A 25417-nucleotide genomic window follows, 5' to 3' on the forward strand; every position below is an offset into this window, starting at 1 on the left:
TTTGGCGCCAAAAGATCTCTTACGAACACAATTTACATTGAAATTGACGTCGCATATTGCTGTGCGTCACGTGTCCTCACTGTAATTTTATAAATATTTCTTAAAGTGCATACTCACTCACATACTCACACACACACACACACACACACACATATATATATATATATATATATTACACACACACACACACATTTTGAAATCTTATTTCTATTGCAATGTATACACGTGTATCTAAATATATTACAAAAATACATATTTTCGAACTAAATATTTAAATATTTAAATTATAAATTAGAGTAATTATTTTTATAATCGGCTCTGAATGGGTTAAACAACTGCCTCCGTGCGCTCTCTCTCTCTCTCTCTCCCTGTCTTTCTCTCCGTGCGCTTCGTTTTCACTTTCTCATCGTTGTGTCTCCTCCATTCTGGTGTGACCCACGCAATGCTGTTGCTCCACAAGGGGGGGCTGCTGGATATATGCTTTAGTGCCCAACTGCCTGCCTTCAAACACTGAATCCAGTTTGTGCGGACAGAGCGGGCGAGGAGAGGAAGACTCCCACTGCCTCGATACGCACCGAGAGACCACCCGACCCGAGCCTAGGCTATACGCTCACCGCACACCTCCCTGGAGCCTTCACACACCACTTCAGGACTTTTTATCCGGAAAACGGGACAACCATTGCGATTTGCGGGCTGGATTAAATTATAAACATTCGGGAAACAGAGTAACATTATCAGAAGTGACAGAACAGAAACACACATTAACAGGATCCGCTGTGAATTTATGGATGCTTGTTGCTTTTTTCGGTCCTTTGAGCACCTCTCTTCCACTGGAGCAAACAGACCTTCTTTTGTGTCATTGTTCAAGCAGATATTGCCTGTTGAAAGAATGAATACACCGAACTTATTCTGAACAAGTTGGAGGAATAGTCGAAGGCTTTTTATGTGCAGACAAACAGATGGGACATGCCAACTTTTTCGAGGTAAACCCTCATTATGATCTGTCTAGAATGTGACCCTACGTCTGCCCCATTTCAGTCCCACTTGACATGGCGATTAAACGAAATGCGTTTGCTTACAGTCGTGATATATTCAGTAATTTAATCGCAGCCTCTTATCAATTATGCCTTGTCTGTCATAATTGAGCGATATCTCCTTTTACGCACGCATTGGTGGAGGCTGGGGTCATTCTCGTCAACTCTGTTGCATCTTTTGTGTACTCGTAATAAGTGTTACATCAGAGAATGACACGACACATCTGTGTAATTCAGCTTGTAGAGGATTTCTGAACTCGTATGTCCGTTTATCTGCGCTCGCCGTATCAGCGTTCGCTCTCCAAGGTACCAAACTGCGGTGTTGACCAGTCCGGTGGACAAAACAGTTTTGACGTAAGAACGTGATCTCAGAACAAACACATTTCACGATTCGAGCTTCGCAGGAAGCAGCTTAACATGTGGCGTCCGCTTTTATTTCAATTGGTTATACATCGCGCGCAATAGTTGCCCCTCGGATCTCCCTTGTGGAATGGGAATGCACCTTATAGCCTCTTGCCTCCTATCGTTCCCCCGCGTAACGTCAAAACCCAAAACTCGTTCTGACATAAACCCGAAACAAAGTTTTCACAGTTGTCTTTTTTTATCGCAACTTTTGTCTCTTTTTAATTCGCGCTGGTCACTTGAGTCCCTTCGCCGTACAACACGTCGCCTGTTACGATGCTCTTGAATTCGGATGAGTTTGGAGCGTTTTTCGTGGGATGTTCCGCTTTAAATATTATTTCAGAACCTGCCACTTGATATTAAGAGCAAACCACTTGTGATGTAGAGCCAGTGCAGCGTTCAACAGCACATGGAAAGAAAGAAAAGGTTGAGAGCTCGTGTTTTGTCCGCTTCAGTGACGATGTCTCTCTTTTAACAACGCGAATAAAAGGCTGCCGTTTCTCTTTTCCTCTTTCAATCGCAGAGTACTTCATCTGCACGCTGTTGCCTGCAAATCGCCAGTAAATAAATCAGATCATTTAAAACACATAAAAAAATGTAAAAAGCATTAATTAACAACAAAGAGGTCAGTATTCTGATTAAAGTAATAACTGCAATATACAAAACAGCGTACATTGACTTCACTGCTGGCTCTCTTTCCCTCTCTCTCTCTCTCTCTCTCTCGCTCTCTCTTTGTTAAACTGACTTACAATATGCTGCTTGCAAAGTCTAAAGCAAGCTACACGCGCTATTACGCACCGACAGTATGGAAACTTCTCGTTTGGTAATAATAGATGTGGTTTGCTGGTGTTTGGCGGAGAGTTACTGATGGAGAGTGAGTGGAAGTTCCGTGTTTGTACAGTAGGGGGGACTGTGCCAGCGCTCAATTCCCTCCGTGGGAATAGGGGAATAAACGGCGATCACGGAGCAGGAGATGCCTCACTGCGCACTTTCAGACTCGCCAGAGCCTCTGACTGCAGCACGCGCGACCTCAGCCCGTCTGAAGCTCCTCAACAACAGGTCATCATGCTGCTCGACCTGTGTGCTCTACTCAAAACCAAACAAAAAACTGCTAAAAACGTGCAGTATATATATTCTATCGGAATTACCGGAGCAGTAAGAATATGAACGATCGGGTGCATAATAAAAATCAAGCAATTATGATAATAAGGGGTGAAATAATATTAGAGAATCTCCCAGGTATTCCCAGGCTTCATGGTTCAATGGCCCAAGTCTGAATGAGCCCACCTCAATGTGACTGTGATATTCTAGGCTGGTGCACATTGGCATTGCTGTATGGTTGCTAGGGTGTTCTGCCTGGTTGCTAGGGTGTGGTCAGGAAGTTGATTATGTGTTATGGAATGGCCTGAGTTAAAACCCCCCAACTCTAAGTCTTTATAGCACTATATGAGCTGAAGATATGCCCCCTCTGATTTCCATTTTTGAATGTACTGTAAGTCTTTTTTGCCTTTTCTGATTCCTGATCACTTTCTTCGACAGGCCATACGATTTGAATTAAAATCATATGATTTTAATTAAAAACAACAATAAAATGAGCTTAAATGAGGTTAGCTATCGAAGATATTAATAAATGTAATAATAAAAGGATAATTTTTAATAATAAACAACAACAAACATGATTTGAGCTTAATTAAAAAATAACAGTAAAATATTAAAACTCGAGCTCTTAATAGAATAATAATGTTTATAATGTATAATGTATGTGTATGTGACAAATAAAATTTGAATTTGAATTTATAATAAACCAAAACAGAGCGTATAATAATATTAATCAAATAAATAGGAAAAATAACAAAATAGACCATATAATTTGAGATTCAATAATATTAATACAAAATTATAATGAGAAGAAAACTCTTTCTGTATCATCAGCACAGAAAACACGTCACGATTCTGACTGATTTCAGTGAAATATGCATGTGACAATCTTTGTGTTAAATCTAAATGGCACAGTCATATCAGTTCCGCCCGACTGCCTCTTTTAGATACACGTCTGCCATGAGTCTCCGGGGAGTTTTGAGCTTAAGAGGCAAACATAGAACGTAGCGCTTGCCCTGTGGCCACAGATATTTGGACGGCTGTGTTTTCTTCATCTGAGGAAAGGAGTAGGGATGATACATTGAGAATAAAAATAGATCGTGCCAGAGCAGGCTGACAGCATAGTTCTGAATCATGAGCTAGGGTGAGATTGGGCAAGCTGGCACTATTGGCTTTTTGGAGGGCAGCCATGCATGCCTTTTAACCTAGATGTCCGCCTTTTGTCTTTCTCCTGTACATCCTTATTCCGCCGTTCACTTCCTCTTCTCTTACAGGGAATGCCTTTCTTACCATTCCTTGTCGAGCCAACATGCATCAGAAGTCATAGAGCACATTTCGTTCGCAGCACGTTTGAGCATGCATAAGCCTGTTTGTGACAGGTTTCTGTTCCCAACATACACAGTAACATTTCACACACTCTCTGCTTTGGTTTACACAACACCTCATGCACTGAAAATACTGTTTGTGGTTTTCATTTACAGAAACTTGGAAGGGAATTCAATACACGGTTTGATGGCAGTGGAAAAATGCAGTCATCACTGTCTTCTGATGTCTTCTCATTAAACTGCAATAAACTTTTTTGGTCAATTTTTTGGTGCTTTATAAGTAATGCTAATAATAATGCTAACTACTTCATAGTGAGACTGTCACATGATTCTTCAGATCCTCAAGAAACATTTTTTTATGTTGAAAACTATTTTTGTTGCTTACGACCATTCACATGTTAGGGGTAAGTTATTTTCTTTCTATTTTTTAAGAAGAAGAAGAAATATATTCTTTTTGCAAACACACATTCATTTGATTAAAAGTGACAGTAAAGATGTTTATAATGTTAGAAAATGTATAAATGCTTATCATTAAACATTATATTCACCAAAGAATCCCAAAAAAGCCACAAAGTAAAAATTCCTTTCAACATTGAAAATGGCAAGAACCGTTTATAACTGAGCATTCATAAATGATAATAATTAAGCAACAATTCAGCATATTAGGATAATTTTTGAAAGACTGTGTGATGCTTGGGTTTGTTTGCTGATAATCTAGGAATAAATTACATGTTAAAATATATTAAAATCTAAATAGTACTGATTTAGTACAATGTTGCTGATTTTACTGTATTTTTGATCAAATAAATGTAGCCTTGGTGAGCAGATTTTTTCCAAAAACCAAAAACGATTCCAAACTTTTGATCGGCGCAGGAGAGATTAGCAGGAAACATTTGGAAAATGGGGAATAGAATTGGAACATACAGGCCCCACTTGAACCTTTTCCACCCACCCAGCTAGGTTGCTGACTATTTTGACCTCTTGTGACGGAGTTGGTTCGGAGATGGAGGCAGGTGTTGAGGGAATGAGGTCGGTATGTTTGCAAGGTACTAACCGATTAGTGGTGTGATTGTGCACAGGAGCCTGTGGCCCCTGGCCATCCTCGTTGAGCACAGTGATCAGGGTTGGAACACCGCGCAGTTGGCCATTCGCTCTCTAATTAGGGTCTAAATTAGAGCCTGTGCTCCTGCTTAATGAATCTTAGACAGAGAGCTGAGAGACAGGGAGAGCAGGCCTGGAATGAGGTGGCGAGAAGGACACAGTTCCCAGCATCCCATATGAGGTCCTTGCCATGAAAGTGTAATAATGGCTGGCTTTTCTAATGCTGCACAGATGGCTTTGAGACTGCGTGTGTTTGTTTCAGAGTGGGTGTGTCGCATGATGCAACTTCGGTCGCTAAAGAGTAATTGTGTGAGTGTGTATTAGGTCAAAAAACATTTTTGCTCAAATAAATGCTGTTCAGTATCACTTTTGGCAAGCCATGTACATACACACGCGAGGCCATTTGAATTGAAACTAAATTCACACAGTGCACATTTCCAATCACAGGATTATCTTTATTATTTCAAGTTAAATAAATAATTCTGTAAATGAATTAAAAGGTTTTAAGGTCACTGCTCTAGTCCTTCTGAATATTGTACAAGGCAAACCTTGTAAAACCCAACCCATCTTCTCAGATCCAACACAACATCCTCTTTTGTGATTTTAGGCAATCTGCTCTATCTAGGACGAACAACTCTTGGTACCAAAATCAACATGTGCATTGACTCGTGCACCGGCCGTCGACTCGCATAAAAGTGAAGAACATTGGAAAACCAGTGAGGCCCTTGCCTTGACTGGGTGCAGAGTCAGAGAGGCTGGATGGTGTTTCTCTGCGAAGCACTGATCTCACAGATCTGAGCTCGAAATAAATCTGTGATTGCTTCAGGGAGGGAAACACCTTGTTTGAGAATGCTTTTCGCACACACATACACACGTCTCTGTGCGCGTTGTGTTTTTTTACCTAAATTATGCAGTGAAACTCCAGCGGTGGAAAGATGGCAGATGACACAATGTGTGAGGACACCGGAGCTGTATGGCACCTTTGTCAGCTAATTATAGACGGCAGAGTACGATGACGGAAAGCTTTTTCATTGCTATGCACGTATACATATTTTTAAATGTCAACTGCATGTGCACAGAGGCATTTCATTGTTTCAGTCGCATCCATATGGATGTCACAATCGAACCACCCCTACACACTGTAAACCTTATGCGTCTCCTCTCCTCTCAGCAAAGCATCAAATAAGGACACTTTTCTTCTAATGCGAACATAATTTAGCATGTGTCCTTTCAGCACATGCTTAGCAAATAAGCTGTGAGTTTTTTTCACTATTTATGAAGTGAAAATTAGCCTGGCAGAGATCTGCAGGACTGCGCTCTGAGAATGTTTGTTGTTGTTGTTGTTGTTGTTGTTGATCTGATACATAATTGAATTGGAGATTCGTCCAATGCCATTTTTAAAGATTGAGATTGTGAAGTCCCATTCAAATATGCAGTGGGTTCAAAAGCAAACAGTTCGATTAAAAAAAAATCAAACCAATTGGTTTTCTCAGGACTAGCTTCTCGTTTCCAAGGTATTTTTGTGTTATGAAGGGCCAAACATAAAAAATAAGAAGAAATCTGAATTTATAAATGTGTCCGACTATATGGAAACATCTTATATACCTTAAAAGTAGATTGTGAATATAGTTGTAAATCAGAATATATAATCATAAGTCATTTACAAATGAAAATTGTTAATATACAGAAGTAAATCAGAATATATAGTTATAAATGTGAATCATAAATATAGTTAAACAAATATTTGTATATCAGAAAAAATCCTAATAAATGTATATGAAACTATGCATATAACAGTATGCCTATACATTCTGTATACCTGTTTATGCAGATATTATACTATATTATTATTAGTATTTATTCATTTATTTTTAACAAAATCAATTCCTTTCCTATTTTTCTTGTTCAGGAGGCTGTTTCGCTTGCATGTACGTAATTATATAAAAAATAGGCAAGACGATCACAATTCCCATTTCATGCTGACTTTAAAAAGATGAAATGAGTCAGTTAAACAAAGGTTACCAGAGAGAAAAAAACACTACAGAGACAAGGAGAAAGCTATGATACATATCACAGATGGCAAGCGTTCTGCTTCTTTGCGATTTAATTTCAAATATTTGTTTGACCCTTCATTTACAGCAACCAAGAACGTTCTAAAAAAGACAATAATAGGCAAAGCGGCTTGCTTTTTTATCTCTGGCTCACTTTTTATCATTCTTTTTTCCCTTTATTCTTCAGTCATTTGTTTTCGGAAAAGACAGAGTGTTATTCATGCTAAAACTGTTTACACAAAGGGAGTCCCTGTCTACAGCAATGTGTGCAAAACTGAATAGCTCAAAATCGTTACATCCTGGAGTGCCTACGCAATTTCGAACAAAAATCTCTTTTAAAGACTTTTCGCGGCTTTGTGCGGCATCGGTTTAAGGCCATTTTGTGTACAAACTTCAATCAAAGGGGTCTGTAATAGCGAATGAATGAATGTAGTCGCTCTTTTTCCGCCTGTCTATGTTCTCTTGCGAGAACAAAGCTGTCTTTGATGTGAAGTGCATGCATAATCCTTAGTATCTGACATTGCATCTCTGTCGCGGTGTAAAGCCCCCTCAAATCTCAGAAGGCCTGCGTCTCCGGAGCAGTGTCGTTAACTCCCCCACTGCGCCGGTGTGTCACTCTCGGCACCGTTGTAGCGCTTGAATAGCTGTCAGCGCTGTGTGTTTGCTATTGTGATATACCCGACTCCATCACTGTAACTGTTTGTTACCTGAAGACATGTTTGTGACTTTGAGTCACTGTGCGTCAGTGTTCTGAGGGCGCAATGTTCGTATTTTATTTTTTTTTTCTGTTCCGTCGTCATTCGTTTTTTCAATTCTGAGTTCATAGTGGCCTTTCAACATATTGCGGCAGACGTCCTTTTTCCCGTTGCTTCTTTTCTGTGTAGACATAAAAAGCAACCAGAACAGATGAACCCCAGCGTTCATCATCTGTGATTCCTTTTACTGGCTAAATGCTACATCCAGATCAGTCTTTTGAACAAAATACATCTGCGAGTAATTAGACTTGCTTTTTTCTTTGTCTTTATCGTTAAAGTATTTACTGTTTTTTTTCCCCCTTCGATAAACAAGTACAAGGATGAGAAAAGCAAAGTGAAAACATCTGCTCTCGGAAATGCAGACTGTCCAATCTGGCCATGTCAGCCTTTCTGTAGACTCTGGTGAAGTAGAGCATTTATCTGTGGCAGTGAAAACTCTTTCTTTCCATCCCATTAATTTCCAAATTCTGCACAAATGTGGTTTTCCTCAGGCAAACAGCAGCTGCATTACTGTTCACTCCACATACGATGCAGTGTGTGTGAACGTACTGGCTCAAATTTAAGGGGCCATGTGTCAAAAGCCAACGTTAAAAATCATTAACAATTTGAACACTGCCAGATTTAATGGTGACAACTGCAAGGTTTCGGAAAAGCTGCATAAAAGTTGTGAATGTTACTTTGTTAATTGGTTACCCAAAAATAAAAATTCTGTCATTGATATTAATATTTTGGATGAAAACCAGGAGGCTTGTGACTGTCCCACTAACTGCCAAATAAATTACACTGTCAATGCCCAGAAAGATCTGAAAGACATTGTCAAAATAGTCCATCTGCTATCAGTGTTTAAGTCTGAATTTAATGAAGCGACGAGAACACTTTATTCAACAATTTGCCTCCTCTGTGTCTCTGTAGTGCCATTTTGTATCTGCTGGGCTCAAATGGCGTGCTCTGTTCTGTGTCAGCCATGCCACAAAGAGTCCTTATTTTTATTTTCTCTGTGCAGAAAAAGTATTCTCACTACTATATTAAATTCAGATTGAACCACTGATGGCATATGGACTATTCTGAGAATGTCCACCATAATCGTCTGGGCCTTGACAATGTCATTTCTTGGCAGTCAATGGAACAGTCACCAGCCTCCCGGGTTTTCATCTAAAATCTCTTAAAAAGTGTTTCCCGAAGATGAATGAAGCATTTACGGGAAAAACTAACACAAAAAGTAACTGAAAAGTACCCTGATGAATCAGAATCATTTAAAATCAGCATAAAATTGAGTCGATAGCTTGAGAATCTCAATAAATCAATGACAATAACAGGTTGTGGAATGTGCCATTTTACAATGTGATAGTGTGGCTAAATGCCACCTCCACAGAAGAAGAGCAATGGCTGCTTCTACATCACTGCCTGTTGTAGAAGAGAGACAGACAAATGCAGGTCTAAGCAGCAAAGAAAACATAAATGTGACTCTGAAAAAATAAAACACTGTGCAGTGCCAATTTGTGGAAAAACAAGTCCCTGTATTGCCTTCCTTCTGATTGGAAAGAGTAGATTCAGTTCCAGACCGTGTCAGTAAGAACTTTATTTTACCAAGGATTTGTTTACAAACAAGGCACAATTCGATTCGGGGTTTTCGGAAAGATTGAAAAAAGATGATGCTATATATTAAATGTGATGTCTTCTATTAAAATGTCACTATAGTTTTTTTGATGCATTTCTAACCTAAATCACATCATCTCTGCAACTGTGAAGGGTGTTGGCTGTCAAACATACTCAACCGTTAGCCAATCATAGCATTGGGTGTTTACTTCTGAGACTACGACCCTAAATTTTAGATTTTTTAGATGTAAAAGTCTTCATGTCCAACAGAAAACCACCTTCGCAATAGAGCAAAGTAAATCACACTTTCCCTTCCACCCATGATAAGAAAAAAGCATTTTTTTAATAAAGCTGAAAGTCTTTGCTTGGCTAAAACGCACCTGTTTTATAGCCAGATTTTTTGTGTGGCTTGCTTCTAAAGGGCTTATTCCCCACTTCACTCTGTCTTGCAAATGTCAATCTGTCCACATTGTCCATACAGATTCTTATAATAGGACTATATATCTTTTCTAATGAGAGAGAACGAGGGAGATTAAACAGGCTGTAATCTCTCTTCGTCTTTCTCTCGCTCTCAGGTTGGGACAGTTTGATGGATGGAGCAGGTCATCTCTCAGGCGCTGACAGTGATAGCCTGTGTCAGCCCTCAGATAGTGACATAGCTCAATTGCTCTCGTTCCCTCCCCTTGTCATTCTCCCTCTCTTTTAGTATTATTGTTACTGTACTGAGGACAGATGGGGTGGAGTTACCTTAGAAAGAGGCTTTGGATTACTCTTTGCTGGCATGAAATAGTGTCCCACCGGTACTGTCAATGCGTGTAATCATCCATATCCCCCGGTGGAGTCTGCGTGACTTGGCTTCTCACTCACAGCCCTGCTGGGAAAACCAGGTCATATAGCATAAGGTGGTCAAGCTGGTTTTTGGAACATAGTAAGTAGTTTTTTTGCTGGTTCAAGATGGTCTACCAGCCGAGCTAGGTCTTTACCAGCTGGTAGTGCAGCTGGTCAACCACCTAAACCAGCTTGAACCAACAAATGACCAGCTAGTAGCAGGCCGCTCTGTTCCAAAACAATGATACTACACAATGTTGGTTCTAGCTGGATGTTTGTAACAAAAAGCAGTAATATTACCATGATGCTTCAAATGAATAAAACACAATTTTGCATTGAAAACAATGCAAGCACAATGGGAAAACATACTATTTTTTTTAAAAAAAGAACATTTTTTAAACTGAATGCTTAATTTTGTGTTAAAACAATGTAAAAGACACAAAAAGCAAGCAGTTAAACTCAATTTGTCACAAATTTACAGAGTAAAACATAGAAAAAGCAGTGCAGCGGAATTGTAAAAAATATATATATTTTTTTAATGTAAAAATTCATTTCCGCAGTCATTTACACAGCAATTTTGGCCCCAGAAAAGGTTTTTTGTATACTTAGATAATATTTAATCTCAGTGAAGAGAATGACTGTATTTTACTGAGGTAAATATCACCAATGTAAATATCACTTGTGAATGTAGTATTTTTATTATGCATGAGTTTCAATTAAGCTATAGTTTAGACAGAATTTAAAAAAAAGGAAAGTTGTATTGAATAGTGTGTATTTGGCAAACATAAAATGTTAGCTTTAACAAGACAAACATCATTTTTTAATAAAATTCCAATACATAATTTCAGATGAGCCTAACTGCCATGCGATGCAATACATTCAATGTCCAACATGTTCACTGACAGATTAAATATATGTCGAAGAAACACTAATATATTAGGCACTGAATGATTACAATAATTAAAAATGACACAAAATTAGATTTTTCTTTTTTGCTATATTATTAAAAAAAAAAAAGACATAGCTAAGTACTTTTTTAAAGTGAGGTTAAGGATACGAGATCCTTGAGGCTCCATATGGACGAGTGCATGCCTTCAGAGACCCCTCTGTGAAGTGTCTGCACGGAGAGCTAATTGTTGACATTGGGTAATTGTGCCCTGGAGGTCTGTCGTGTTTTATTTAGTTTCGCGATGAGCAACCACGGCAGGCCCCTCAGGCTGTGCAGGGCAGAATGCAGACAAATAGCAAAAGAGAGAGGAAGAAAGACAATACAGGCATAATTCCTTAAACTTTTATTGCTTCGTTGGCACCACGATCAACTCAGCAAGCGTTTAATGTAATTATCCACCGAGCGTAATGTTAGAACACTCATCGACTTTTTGTTTGTTTGTAAGACATCTGCGTGCCAGTGCCATTGACCCCGCGACAGAGCTCACTCCCTGCCTCCGTATCCGCCGTTCGTTTCCCGATATCCATCCGCCGCCTTTATATATTCATTTATTCATGCCCGTGTAGTGAGATGTTAGCCGCCGTTGGCCTGTAGGTAAAGCTCGTAAATTTCCTGCCATTGATTTGTAGTAGATATGGATTTCCTCTCTCTCTCTCAAGTGGTGAGCTGAAATAAGCTTTGTTTGGTGGGTCGGCCTTGAGTAAATCTGCCTGTGACATTTTGATAGCTGAGATGTACTGGAGAAAAAAACAAATATCATTAGAGAGGGGGCCGGATTAAAAGCTGTCGATCAGACGCTCCATTATCAAACCAAACGAGAGCATCGCGCTCAGAGCGGATGCGCGAAAGAAGCTCGGTTATCGTAGGATAGAAACGACGAGGGACGGACTCGTGGGCTAGTCAGTCCGAGAGTCTTTCAGTAAACAGCGAGTCGTAAATATTTCAGCCGTCACGGCAAAGTGTCGACAGCTGTTCCCATCTGCATGTTAATGAAGGCAGAGGCGAGGGACCCCGGCTCAATGGGTCCCTTCAGCTCCCACACTCTCTCTCACGCACACACACTCCCACACCCAAACTCTCTCTCTCGAGGTCCGCCACGGCTCTCTATCACTGGATGGGCATTGTATGCCCAGAGCACCCTCAGTCCCACGTATCTACAAACACACTCGTGCGCTTGTTTCTCTAGAGCAGCCGTGAGGTCAGTAGGCTATAGAGACAGAGAGAAAGAGAGACACAAAGAATGGAATGGATCACAGGTGTGGTTGAGTGTGAGGTCAAGTCTAGGTGAGTTAAAGATACATAATATTCCTTATTCCTTTTCAAAAATAGACGATTTATGTATTTAAAATGCATGTAGAATTTGGATTGCACGTTCTAATGTAAATGCGATGCATGTTTGTCAGCCGTGCTTAAATTAAACAGGTAAGATTTCTGTAATGCGTTTTAAAAAATATACTAATATATATTTATCATCAGAAATTTTTTGGTTTTTCCAAACCTATTTAAACATTGGTTCATTCACAGCTAGCCATTTTGAAGTATATTTGTACATGTTCATTGAATACATTTAATAGTTTTAATCTGTTTAAACGGATATGCTAATTCTAAGCATTTAAATGAATGCATTTTAAAAATATGATTTTTTTTTATGAAATCAAATACATGCAAATAGTCAATAATAAAATGGGCTATGATTTTTGGAGCTGGAAGAGGAAATGTTAGTTTGACTAATGTCATTACTGAAATGCGGGGATAAAATAAAATTAAATAAACCATTTTAATTTACTTTCTTGAACGTCGATGGCAGTAAATTCCAAATTGTGTCTCTTTGTGTGTGTGTGTGTGTGTGTATTTTACAGGGACAAAAATTTGTATAATGACATGGTTATGACAGAGGTATTATCATTTCCCCATAATTCAAAAGGTTTAAAAAAACTTTTTTTTCTTAAAATGCTAAAAGTTTTCAATAAGGGGTAGGTTTAGGTATAGGGTCATAGACAATATGGTTTGTACAGTATAAAAACCATCATGCCTATGAAGAATCCCCTTAAACCACACTAACCAACAAGTGTGTGTGTGGGTGTGTTAAACTCATTTCTAAATACATAGTGGTTTATCCTTAAACAGTTGTCTTCTGCTATCTTTACCTTTTTTTAAGTAGGTGAAGTAAAGGCATCTGGAAAAATGTGGAATGATACTACAGTGTTTGACTAAAGCATTAACAAAAGCTATTATCTGCAACATTAAGGCCTTATTTTGTGTGACAGCTCTCCCTTTCTCCCTAAAAGAGTGACATTTAAACGAAGGACATTATTCAGAATAAACAAAAACAGTCATCCATCTAAGACACAAAAACAGTTGATATCTTTTTTGTGTGTCATAGAACCATGATGCAATACTCCTAGTTACGGTTGTCCTTAGGAAACTGACACCCCCTCTCGTCTCCCGCCGCAGATGTCCCCTATAGTCATTGGGTGAGAACTGTCTCAAGCTAACAGAGTGGGATTGTTAGTTCTGTTATGGAGCTGATGAGAGCCATACTGTGTCTGTGTGTATAAGAAAAAGCATGCAATGTTTGGCCTCAATGTCACCCGGAGGATGATGTGAGGTCATTTCGTTTCTCTGCTGCTGGGGTCAAGACCTCAGTCTTGCGTCCCTTATGTGCTATCAGAGCCATGTACAATATTACTGACCGAGTGGATGCTTTTAATTTTTAATTAGCTAGAGCATGTCTTTTGGGGCCCTTTCCCAAATGGCAAACTCAGCCCTTGCGGTCCTCCTCCGAGTCTAAACATTGTCACATGAACTGTTGAGTAATAAAAAAAAAATGTTGGAAAGGAGGTATAAGCATAAATTATTATATACAAAAAAGTTTAAATTAAAGGGAGGAAAATAATTCTTTAAAAAAGTGAAAAAAGAAAGAAAGAAAAATAGAAAGGTCATGGATGGATGGGCGGATGATAGTAGGTAACCTATTATTGGAGGGATAGATAATGATGGTGATGATGATGATGATGATGATGATGATGATGATGTGCAACCTACAGAAAAAAGAGATAGATATTAGATGGACAGATGGATAGATTAATGCATAATTATAGGTAACCTATATAGAGAGAGGGAAATTATGGATGGATGGACAGATACAGCATGTAAGAAAAAGCGATAGATAGTGGATAGATGGTGGGGGGATCTTATAGATGGATGCATGGATGGACGGATGGAAGGATGGATGGATGAATGGACCTATAGAAAAAGGTCTATAATGATTGATGGTTGCATAATGTAATCTACAGAAAAAGAGATAGATGATGATGGATGTATGATGGATGGATGGATGGATGGATGGATGGATGGATGGATGGATATTGAATAATAAGGATAGGCAACCTATAGAGAGACAAATAAATAGATAAAGGGACAGACAACGAATAGATGGATAGATTGACCCATAGATGTACTTAAAGATCAGTGGATAGATATATATATGTTAAATGATGATGTTATTATGGATGAATGGATTAACAAACCTCCAGATACAAATGCATGGAAGCATAGGTAGATGACAAATGATGGATATATCCATAGATAGATGAATGGATAGATTAGAAATCTATAGATAGATGGACGGATGGATGGACGGATGGATGGATAGATGGATGAACCTACAGACAGAGATCAATGGATGGATGGATAGAACAGACAGACAGAAAGATAAAGATAGATAGATAAAGAAGCATGAAAGAAGATGATGAAATCAAACCCATGAAATGTGGTTCCTGCAAAAGTGGGTTCAGTCTGACAGCATAAGGCCTCAGGATACAAATCCTTTATCCCTGCTCTTAAAGCCCAAATGTGCTGTCTGGCTCATTTGCAGTGGACGTGATATGGCTTGATTGGATTTGATATTCACTACAATTCCCTCTCATATGTATCTGATTATGTTCAGGCACAAAGCACTCATTATCTGTGGGATTGATTCTGATGGAGAGAAAAGAGGACAGTCTCGACGCCATCTGCAACAGCCCCACTGTGAGATGTGTGAATTATGAGCGATTAGCCATTTCATCTCCCGAACTCTCCCAAACACTCTCTGCACACTGAAATGCACTCACACACACACACACACACACACACACAGAGGCCAGTGTTTTTCCCAGCCACGCTTGATTCATTTTGTCACCCTGCTTCCGGAAATAAAGGACCCCTTTTAAGCTAACTGAGCCCCTGATTGTAAATGTTTGTGACGAACTACCGCTGCAATGAATGTGTTTATCATTAACAGCCCATAAAAGTGTTTGTAAAGCCACTTTTGTAATTTTCTTTGTTTGGCACCACTATAATCCGAGTTACAGATGTTGTAAATTCTGCCTGCATGAAACCCAATTAGGGTAGTATTCAGCGGCGTATCCTTTCCAAGCCCCTGCTCGGGTCTTGTGTACGGGAGGAGATAATTGCTTTCTTTCATGTGAGGGGATGATGCCGCTGGGTATCTTCTGGACGGATGGACAAAGAGCACACAGATGTGGAAGCTGGATAAGAGGACAAATTATTTCTTTAATGAACTGTTGGTTCACATATATAATCAATCGGGGAAGGTAATGAAGGGGCTGAGGCGTCAAATCTGCACATGTTAGCTAGAAATGAAAAGAGCTTAAAATAGATTCATTACAGACACTGGGTTTCATTCACGATGTCTTCTGCGCACAGAAAAGATTCTTACTCGGTTTGTTCTTATCTTCATTCAAATTTCGATGAATCTGGATTATTCTAAACAAGGAAGTCTACAACATTAGCAATTAGCATAATGTAAGCCCAGAACATCTCCATAACTTTCCACACAATTACTCACAATTATGCTGTATGCAAAGTAACTTTTTATGCATATATGCATATCCTTTTGGTTAAAAACATACTTTACAATAGCGAACAAGTGCAACTGCACTGCATGCACTCTAGGAGGCAATAGACTTACTTAGACTTACTCAATTTCTGTTGAACTCAATGTTCAGTTCCTTAGACAACAAGTCATGTTATTATTTTGTAAATGTATCCTGACTTAAGAATGTTAATGTCTTTTTTAGTATTTGTAGCGTTTCTATAAAATGTATTTATTTATTTATTTTACATTCGGTTTAACACATTCGTTGTTTACAGCATCAAGTTCATAAGGACGTTTGTTGGTGGTTTGAGTTGGTTCAGCAGGTTTTGTTTAGTACATTAAAAGCATCCCAAGATATATTGTACAGTCTGACAAAAAAATTTTAAAAAGCTATCGTCAGCCTTGTCTTTTACACAAGATCTCACGGGGCTCATATCATACCCTTTGAACTGCTACAATCATAAAAGACTTTAAAAAAGCACATTGTGTACTTGGTTTAAGAGACTCCTAAATATTTGATGTCAGCTTCCTAGCCATGGACAGGTCCATTTGCTTATATTTTATCTGTCTCTTACAGTCTGTCTCCGTTGTTGTCTCTGATGTAGCTCTTCAGCTTTATTCATTTCTTCAGACAGTTAGACGCCTAATTGAAATTAGCGTCAGGTAAGCTCTAGTCTGTGGCAGAGATGACAGAGAAAACAAACAGTGCAGGAGCAGGCGTGCCAGGGGAAAGAGAGCATGCAGACGCAGCCTGTTAGATCATCACACAAACAGATGTTCAGTTTTCTCTCTTCCCCCTCAACATTTGTCCTTCTAACACTCTTTCCATCCCCTGCCAGTATGTCCACCTCCTCCTCTTCGTCTCTTCAAATCATGATGTCGACCTCTGATCAGAGTCTGAGAGATTTACATCAGTCCGAATTTTGCATGTGAATACAACAGGTTTGGTCTAGTTCAAGTAGGTATATAACACCTGGAAGAAAGCGATATCTGTTAGTTTTCCCTTTCATCTTGGTGGTTCATCTGGCGCTGGACCAGTACATAATTTGAAAACACTTGAAATCTTGAAACCACAAAAGCTTTTGAGCCAAACACATGAGCCGTAAATGCCATGTGACTAATCACTTTGGAGCCACAGGAAATTATGTCATGACAACAATGACTGGCTGTTGGTGATGATACAAACTGTGACAAAGGCAATAAACTGGGGAAATTACATGCTTTTAAGAACATTTTAGCCATAAAAAGCCATTATAAAATAAAATTGCAAATAGCATCTATCATGCAGAACCACTGAACTTTTAGTTGTACTGAAGTGGTCAGTGTGTCACCAAAGCAGTACCCTCAAAATGTATCAATATGTAACTTTTATATACTAATCTGCATCAATAAAGTATTATTATGCATCCTATATTAGCAGATACTGTCTCAATGATAATAATGTATCATGTCTAGACCGATTGTAAGCCATTGGTTTAGGTTAAGAATAAGTAAAAATCTGAGATAAATGGATTCTATGTATAAAGCAGCATGAGATAAATAAAAATAATAAAATTAAGAAGTGCAATAAATTTTGATAAAATACTGCAATGCAAGAACTGTACAATTCTGTATTCATGATCACAGCATACCAGAAATTTCCCGGAAACAATAGTGTGTTTTTAAGGTTGTGAAGATTACTTTTCATATCCACTCTCCTAATTTTAGATTTAAAGACCATTTTAGCTTCGTTCAGTAAATCTCCCTGGCAAGCTCTGATCCTATAGCTCACAGAAAGCTTGAGACAGCAGAGATAAGTCTGCTCCGTATCTCTTTCAAGAGCAAGAATACTGCTACCTCTGATCTGTTTACCTAGCTTAAGGTTAACCCAGGAAGCACTGAACGTTGAAATTAAAGTGATAGTTCACACAAAAGTCTATTCAACCTCACATCATTTGGAAACCACATTATTCTTTTTTCTTGCATGGAACAAAAAAAGGACATTTTTAAGATTAAGCAGCCCCTTTCTACACAACAAAGACATGATTTACAAAGCCAAGCTCCAAGAATAGTCCATACAACTCAAAGAGTGCTTCTAAAGCTTCTAAAGTTCTAAAGCAAATACAAATTTGTCGTATGATTTTAGATTTTATGATTTAGATTCACTCTTTGGCATATTCCAAACCTGTATTATTTTATTTAATTTTATTTGTATTGTATTTTATTGTACAATGAAAGTCAATGTGGTCCACTGTTGCTACAACCACAACATACTACAGAATATCTTCTTTAGTATTTTGCAGAAGAAGTAAAGTCATTTTTGGGGTGACATAAGGATGGTAAATAATTTTTGGGTGAACTATCACTGTAGGAGGACTCAAAATTACTTTTCGAGAATAAAAGCACCTCCATCTGACATTAACTGTTTTCTGACGCAAGATCCCTCTGCATCCTGTACTTTGTCTGATAGGAAAAGCAGCGGTTTATAAGTTGATGAAAGAAGGCCTGGCATTTAGCACAGTAAACACATTCATCACCAGAGACAGATAATTATCTCTTTAATTCCACGACCGCGTGAGGCCTAGCGCTTGTTGTCACAGACGCTGGAGCGCAAATAGAGGAGAATGAGGTTGGTCTTAAAAGAGGCAGCAGTGCTTGTTGCCTTCTGTTTGCTCAAATAACCTTGTTCGCTGGGGTGTCATTGTAGCTCTTTAATTTGTGAGGAAGAAAAAATAAATAAGGGGCGGAGCGCGGAAAGAGACACCGATGAACGAGAGCGCCCATGAGAAACGACAGCCTGTCTTCTCTCCCTTCTCCTTCTCTCTATCTTTCTCTTCATCTGTCGCTCTCTTTCTCATCCACTTGTCCTCTAACTCCTGCATCTTTTTCTCCCCACCCAATGTTTTTACACAAACTACCAGCAACACTTTAGATACTATGATTACATGCTGTCCCTGAAAGAGAGTGAAAAGGATAATGAAATGACAAGTAACAGGCTAAAAGCTTAAATAAAAGAAGGTGGTCTTCAACTTCCATGAGTTTGGAGAAATCTCGATTAGCCTCAATGGCTTCATTCTGTCTAAAAGCAGGCCCCATCATGCCCCCTCTAATCATGGTATAATCCTGCTATGAGAAAATACCTGTATTTTCTATACTGTCCCTCTTTTCCTTCTCTCTTTTTCTTCTCTCAGAAGTCAGCGCCAGTACATGAGCCCTTTCTGCTTGAGCAATTTTTCCAGCATTTTCAGAATCCGAGTCTGCTATCAGTATGTGATAAGCAGTCAAGTGTTTCCATAATGCCTTGACAGCACAGAACTGATTCCGACACACTTGACACGCACATGTAAGAATGACAGATTAGGAAAATGCTTTTGACTGTGAATGCAGAAGACTTACAGTTCGCTTAAATAAAATTAAAAACAATATTATGTGATTTACTCAACCCCATACAGTGAAAGTCAATGGCATCCAGTGTTGTTTTGGAACTCACTGACTTTACTTATATGGAGAAAAAAAACAGTTGTAACATTCGGTTTAATGGTCTGTGGTTCCTGGGTGAACTATCTCTTTAAATCTAAACTACTCAAAGTTATCTGTTTTCTCACCTGGCTCTAGTGGATTATTTTTCATCCAAATTGTATATTTTCTAGCTATTCTTTTCTCCCAGAGTGACATAATGTGTAAAAGCGAGGGCTCAATTAACTGAATAGCGGTTTTCAGAGTGTCACTGCTGCTGATCAATAAACAAGACATGTCTGTAATGAGCTGGCCACTGTGCGACACTCACAAACCCCATCCAGTGCATGCTGGGATAGTTAAATTTCTTGGGGCAGAATAGAATGGATGAGCAATCATCCCTCCATCAGTCGAGGTGTGTCTTGAGGTTCAGCCTTGAGAATGTCCCGGGTAATGTCAAGGCTAAGTTAAGGCACGGATTAGATGATTACACCCTCCAGCTTCATTACGTATACCACTGGCATGAAAAGCACTGTTTATTCTGTTTAAAAAACGCCCACTCTTTTCACTTTAAGACTTATGTTCTGAGCATCCTGAACAGAGCTTATCTGGGACCAAGCAGATATGTGCTATTGTGTTTGTGTGTGTGTGTGTGAGCGTGTGTGTGTGTGTGTGTGTAAGGCAATGTTTGAGGTCATGCTGAGATCAATTGGAGCTTTTTTATATTATCCGCCCGGAAAGAAACGAAACCACCTGTGCAGTCAGCCGCATCCATGTATTCTGGTCTGCTTTTCACCTCAGGCTGTGCCACTAGGACTCCAGGATGCCGTCTGTAGAGAGAGAGGTTAAGGTTTGGGTCAGTTTTGTTGCTTTAGTTATCTCATTTTTGATCTCATCTAAGAAATTACTGGTCAAAATATTTGTGTTGTCTGCACCAGTTTGCCTCTACTGAATACATGCTATCTAAATTATTAAAGAATTGATCTAAAAGATGAATAAATCGGGGTGGTTTTCCCAAAAGGCTTTGATGTTTCCAATAGAATTCAATGGAACTTGTCACCATATTTAGCTAACAATGTTTTTGGAAAACACACCCCAGGATGATTATTGAATCTGACTCACTTACTAAAAGGAAATAACATTACTTCAGTGATATAAAATGTTTATGAAACAGGTTTGAGAAATTTTAATGAATATTAATAATGGGTCTTCATAAGACAATTTACAGCATGTTTTAATGTACCTAACAACGTTATGTAAGAAAACATTGCTTCAAGATTGCATGCAGTAAGTTTTAAGAGTATAAAAATATTAATTCAAATTATACAGTCATAGTATGGTTGTACTGAACACTTTGCTAGCGGGTATTTTAGTTTAGACTCAAAACTCTTTGAGTCTACTAAAATTACATGCCGTTTCAGTCAAAGTAAAATGGACTAAGATTAATGAATATAGCAAATATTGACTTAAATGACATTTTCATCGAAAGACAAAAAGTGTGACTAAAACAAAATATGGTGCAAGAAATAACACCGACTCACACACTCATTCTTGCACATTCACAAAACTGCATTCAGTGCACACTAAAAACCACACACACATACACACACACATCTGTTGGTTTCATACTTTTTTTAAAGAATGCACACTCTTTTAGACGCACGCATCGATCTCACCCACACACATTCATAACAGCATTATCCAGCACCTTTGTGGGAACTCCTAATCTGCAACAATACTCTGCTACATACGCCGATAGCGACTGCTGTATTTATTAACAACACCAAGAGGAAGGAGCGTACTAAGATTGCTGAACAGATTCATTGCACATATTAAAGTAGTAATGATAATTAGAAATATCACATCACTCTATGTGAATGAAACACCTAATTTTTCTTCATCCATTTCCAGAATCCACCAGTATTTAGAACCTGTATGACTCAGTGCACTTTTTTTCCCTGTCTGCATTTGTCTCATTTCTTAGCACGCTGAATATGAGAAAAAAAGCTAATGCCTTTAGATAAGGATGATTAACCTACAATAAAATCTGCATGGTATATTCTTGCATGGTATATGGCTCTCAGGGTAAGCCTGGTGCAGGGGCGCTCACTTTGTAAAATGACTAATGGCACATGGAAATTTTGCGATTACATCAGAATAGTCTCCAAGATGTCTGTCTACTGCTCTTGCATGTGACCTCACATATTTCTTATCTTTAAGTGCTGTAAAACTGCACGAGACACTGAATTGTCAGGGAAAAGAATGACAATCATGCCCGTCTGAGAGATGATCCAGCCGCTTTTAGCCTAATGATTCGCAGAGGACTGAAGCTATTGATCATTTTGGCATGAAGCAAATGCACTGGAAATAATGAATGACAGCAGGTGTTCATATTTTTGTAATTGATTGCCCCATAATTGGACAAATTATTGGGCTCACTGATGAAATACAAGATTGAGGGTGATGTTTCTGCAGAAAGTGACTGCTACGCATGGAACAAAGAGTTCTTTTTGAATGTGAAGCACAGGTGCGGCACTTCTGGATCGATATAGCCCAGCGTGGTAATTTCTAAGTACCAAAGTCAGTCATGTCGGTGTCTACACACTTTTGAAGTTATTATGTTCACTCTTATCTGGTCAATGGATAATTGCTGTTGTTTTCCCATCTGGCTTATACAGTCTTTTTTTCTGTCTTCTCTAATCCCGCAGATCTCTCTGAGGGCGTCTGGCATCATGGACAGCAAACTGGATCAATGAGCCAAAGTTCAGTTCAGACGGTTCTGCAAACATCTGAGAATATTGGCTTGTCATCGGATTATCGGCTACATTAACAACTAGAGGTTCCCAGTAAGAGATATTTTCAGCCTTGCACTTTTCTGCACACCGTTCTGCCGTTTACAGCCATGATATCAAAATTCTCACGGAATTGTTCATCGTTGGTCCTGCTTTTCCCTATTCTCCAACTGCTGCGGCTGGACATGCTCAATGCTGCCCCCTCCGGTCCGGAGTCTGACACCTGCTCCACACTGGTCCAGAGCCGCTTCTTTGGATTCTTCCTCTCGTCCTCTGTATTTCCCAGCACGCCCTGCTCCTGGACCCTGCAGAACCCTGACCCAAGGCGCTACACCATCTTCATCAAGGTCACGAAACCAACCAGAGACTGCATTCCCAGACAGCACCGGACCTTCCAGTTTGACTCCTTCTTGGAGACCACACGAACCTTCCTCGGGATGGAGAGCTTCGATGAGGTGGTGAAGCTGTGTGATGCCTCTACCCATGTTGCCTTCCTGGAAGCTGGGAAACAGTTCCTGCAGATCCGGAAAGGGCTTCCCAGAGCGGGTGCCGGGTCCAGGAATGGCGATGGGGAATTTAAAGTGGAGTATCTTGTGGTTGGGAAGCGTAACCCCAGCATGGCTGCCTGTCAAATGCTGTGCCAATGGTTGGAGGACTGCCTGACCTACAGTACCTCCAACCGGCCCTGTGGCATCATGCAGACACCATGCCAATGTTGGGACCAGCCCCTGCCAGACAAAGAAACCAGTGGATGCTACCGGGATGGGATCTATTTGGAGAACTGCATCCCTGTTGTGAAAGAAGGAACAGCTGACACTGACACTAGCGGTAAGCTAACAGTTTTTGTCTAGTTATAACTAGCATGGTTCAATGGTTATTGAATTAAAAAATGTTGTTCTCTGTTCCCACTGTGGGTTTTTGTAGCTTGTCTTATTTAGTAGCAAAGTAACAGAACAATCAAAGCTGAAGAAACAAGAGTTCAGAAAGAACTGTTGGAGGTTTAAAAAAAAGGTTTAAGGTTTCAGCTGATGTGTCCTAGCTGGATGACCTTGGATTCTTGGCGCCATGTGTGATCCTTTGAGGGTTCAGATAGGGATATCGGATCGGCCCGTGGGAGAGTTGATGCGGCAGACATGCTCTGGGAGTGACACGGGATAGCAATAGAGATGCGCTTGGAGATTGATTATTAGGAAGGGAATGGGGTTGGTTTCTGAGTTCAGAGCTGTGACATGATCTCTTCTCCAGGAATGGATGTGGCACAGAAACTCAACCCCTAGGAGAGGCTACAGCCATTGGACTGGAAGATCACTCACCCCATTGCACTGTGTGACCTTTTGTGGACTTTGTTTCTTCTTTTCTTTTACTTCCTTCTTTGCATTACTTTTTTTCAGCTTGTTAATAAACACAGGGGGTTGGCGGATCTCGAGTGTTCAGAACTGTAAAAGAGCACTAAAGGTGTGTAATTAATAAAATGTGTGATTGTTATACAGCTGAACTAAGTGATAAGGGGGCCATTTTCACAGAATATATTCTTACATGCAAAAACTGCTAAAATCAAATTTAATTTAATAATTTTAGATATTTTGGTTCAAATTATTACAGAACATGTAAGCAAAAAGGCAAATAATACAGAATATATAGAAGGAAACATCATCTATATTAACCAGCTACAGTATATAACATATGTCGCTGATGAATCAACACTATTTACAGAAAAGTAGAAAAAGAAAACCAAACGTTTAAGTTTGGGTCAACTTAATCTCAACTTAAGTGGCTCATCCTTAATGTCGCAACAGTCAAAGACACTAATCTAATGTATGTATACTTGTATTTGAATGGCCCATAAGACAAGCAAGGCAGAAAGAATAGATGTACGGAGGGCGTGATAAAGAGAGAACATCTCATAAATTGATCGTGAGTTCGGGAGTAGAGCCAGGAATGTTCGGCTGGGCCCATCGGATGGAGCCAAAGCAGAAAGACAAATGAAAGATGACTTTTGAAAGACAGGCTGTGCATCATTACAATGCTACTCTACAAGACCTATCGCTCCATGGATATCCCTAGCTCAGTCCTAATGGCACGCTGTCTATTTTATGTGCAGCCAATTTGGAGATGTGCCTCCTCCCACATCCCCCGTAGGTGGAAATGGCCCACCTCCCTCCACTTCCTAAGGAGGGAAAGCTGGGAGTTAAATAGAGGGACACATGAGGGAGAGAGTATGCATTCCATCTTAAAATGCTAAAGGCGTGTCTATTGTGTGAATGTGACCCATTGCTCAGAGGCAAGGCATCATGGGAGATGAGTAGATTCATCTCTCGCAGCTCAGAGCAGTGACAGATTATGGGCTGGATTTGAGAGACAGAAAAGAAGGGGAGTGGAGTGAGAAAAAGCAAGAGAGAGAATTTCAGGTGTGAGGTGATGACAGCGGAAAATACCGTCCTCATGACTTGCACTTTTTCGTTATTCAGGGCGATGCGTCTCAGAGAGCTTTGGTTAAGCTAGATGAAAGCACGTACTTGTTATTTCTCAGCGAGTCGCTTTGAATTGAGAGCGGAGCCGATAATAGCTTGGCTATGATGTTGCTAAACGAAGGAATTTAAATTGACTGCCCCCATAGTCCTCCGTTCTTCATCTTTAGGCGCAATAACAAGATTTAACTTATCACTGTTTTGTTGTAGTCGTGTCTTTTTTCTGTTTCTCACACACAGTCCCTCACACCAGTGAGCCGTTTCATGCTGAGCCGTTTTATTGTGGATGGCTGAAAACGGTTGTGCGGGCGGCACTCTGTCACTGCGTGTGGGGGTGTGTGTTATGAGCATGTTTAGCCACCAGGGGCACACACTTTTTTAGCGTACAGCTTATAAAATTGCTCCCACTGCTCTGGGAAGGATAAGCACAGCGCTTATCTCTGCTGGACGGATGGTGTGTGTCTGTATCTTTTTCTCTCTCTAGCTCTCGTCTCCTACCGTTGCCAGTGCTAGCTCATGGCCCCTCCACAGCTCTCCAGAGCTCATAAAATATTCATGTTTTAATTAAGCAGTTTTACTGCCTCTATGCTTGATAATAAAAAAAATGCCCCAGGTTGGGTGTGCATTAGGGTGTGTATATGTGTTTTAGAAACGTACGTTAGCGTGAGACTGTACTGGTCCATTGTAAATATACACAGGGG

At 39.6% G+C, this 25417-nt stretch overlaps 1 protein-coding gene across 18 annotated transcripts in view; it reads left to right on the forward strand.

The window, feature by feature from the left end:
* Window positions 1-422: 422 nt before the first annotated feature.
* adgrb1a (adhesion G protein-coupled receptor B1a) overlaps window positions 423-25417 on the forward strand; it is an 86213-nt gene continuing 61218 nt past the window's right edge. For 15 of the 18 annotated variants that reach the window (XM_043261397.1, XM_043261403.1, XM_043261395.1 and 12 more), the window contains exons 1-2: window positions 424-983; window positions 22165-23076. In XM_043261397.1, coding sequence (XP_043117332.1) covers window positions 22359-23076 — 718 coding nt within the window. In that variant the 5' untranslated portion in view covers window positions 424-983; window positions 22165-22358. Of the gene's footprint in view, window positions 984-22164; window positions 23077-25417 lie in introns of all 18 variants that reach the window. The other 3 variants (XM_043261393.1, XM_043261396.1, XM_043261400.1) reach the window with 1 other exon arrangement.

Source organism: Puntigrus tetrazona, chromosome 16 (genome assembly GCF_018831695.1).
Source record: "Puntigrus tetrazona isolate hp1 chromosome 16, ASM1883169v1, whole genome shotgun sequence".
NCBI classification, from domain to species: Eukaryota; Metazoa; Chordata; class Actinopteri; order Cypriniformes; family Cyprinidae; genus Puntigrus; species Puntigrus tetrazona.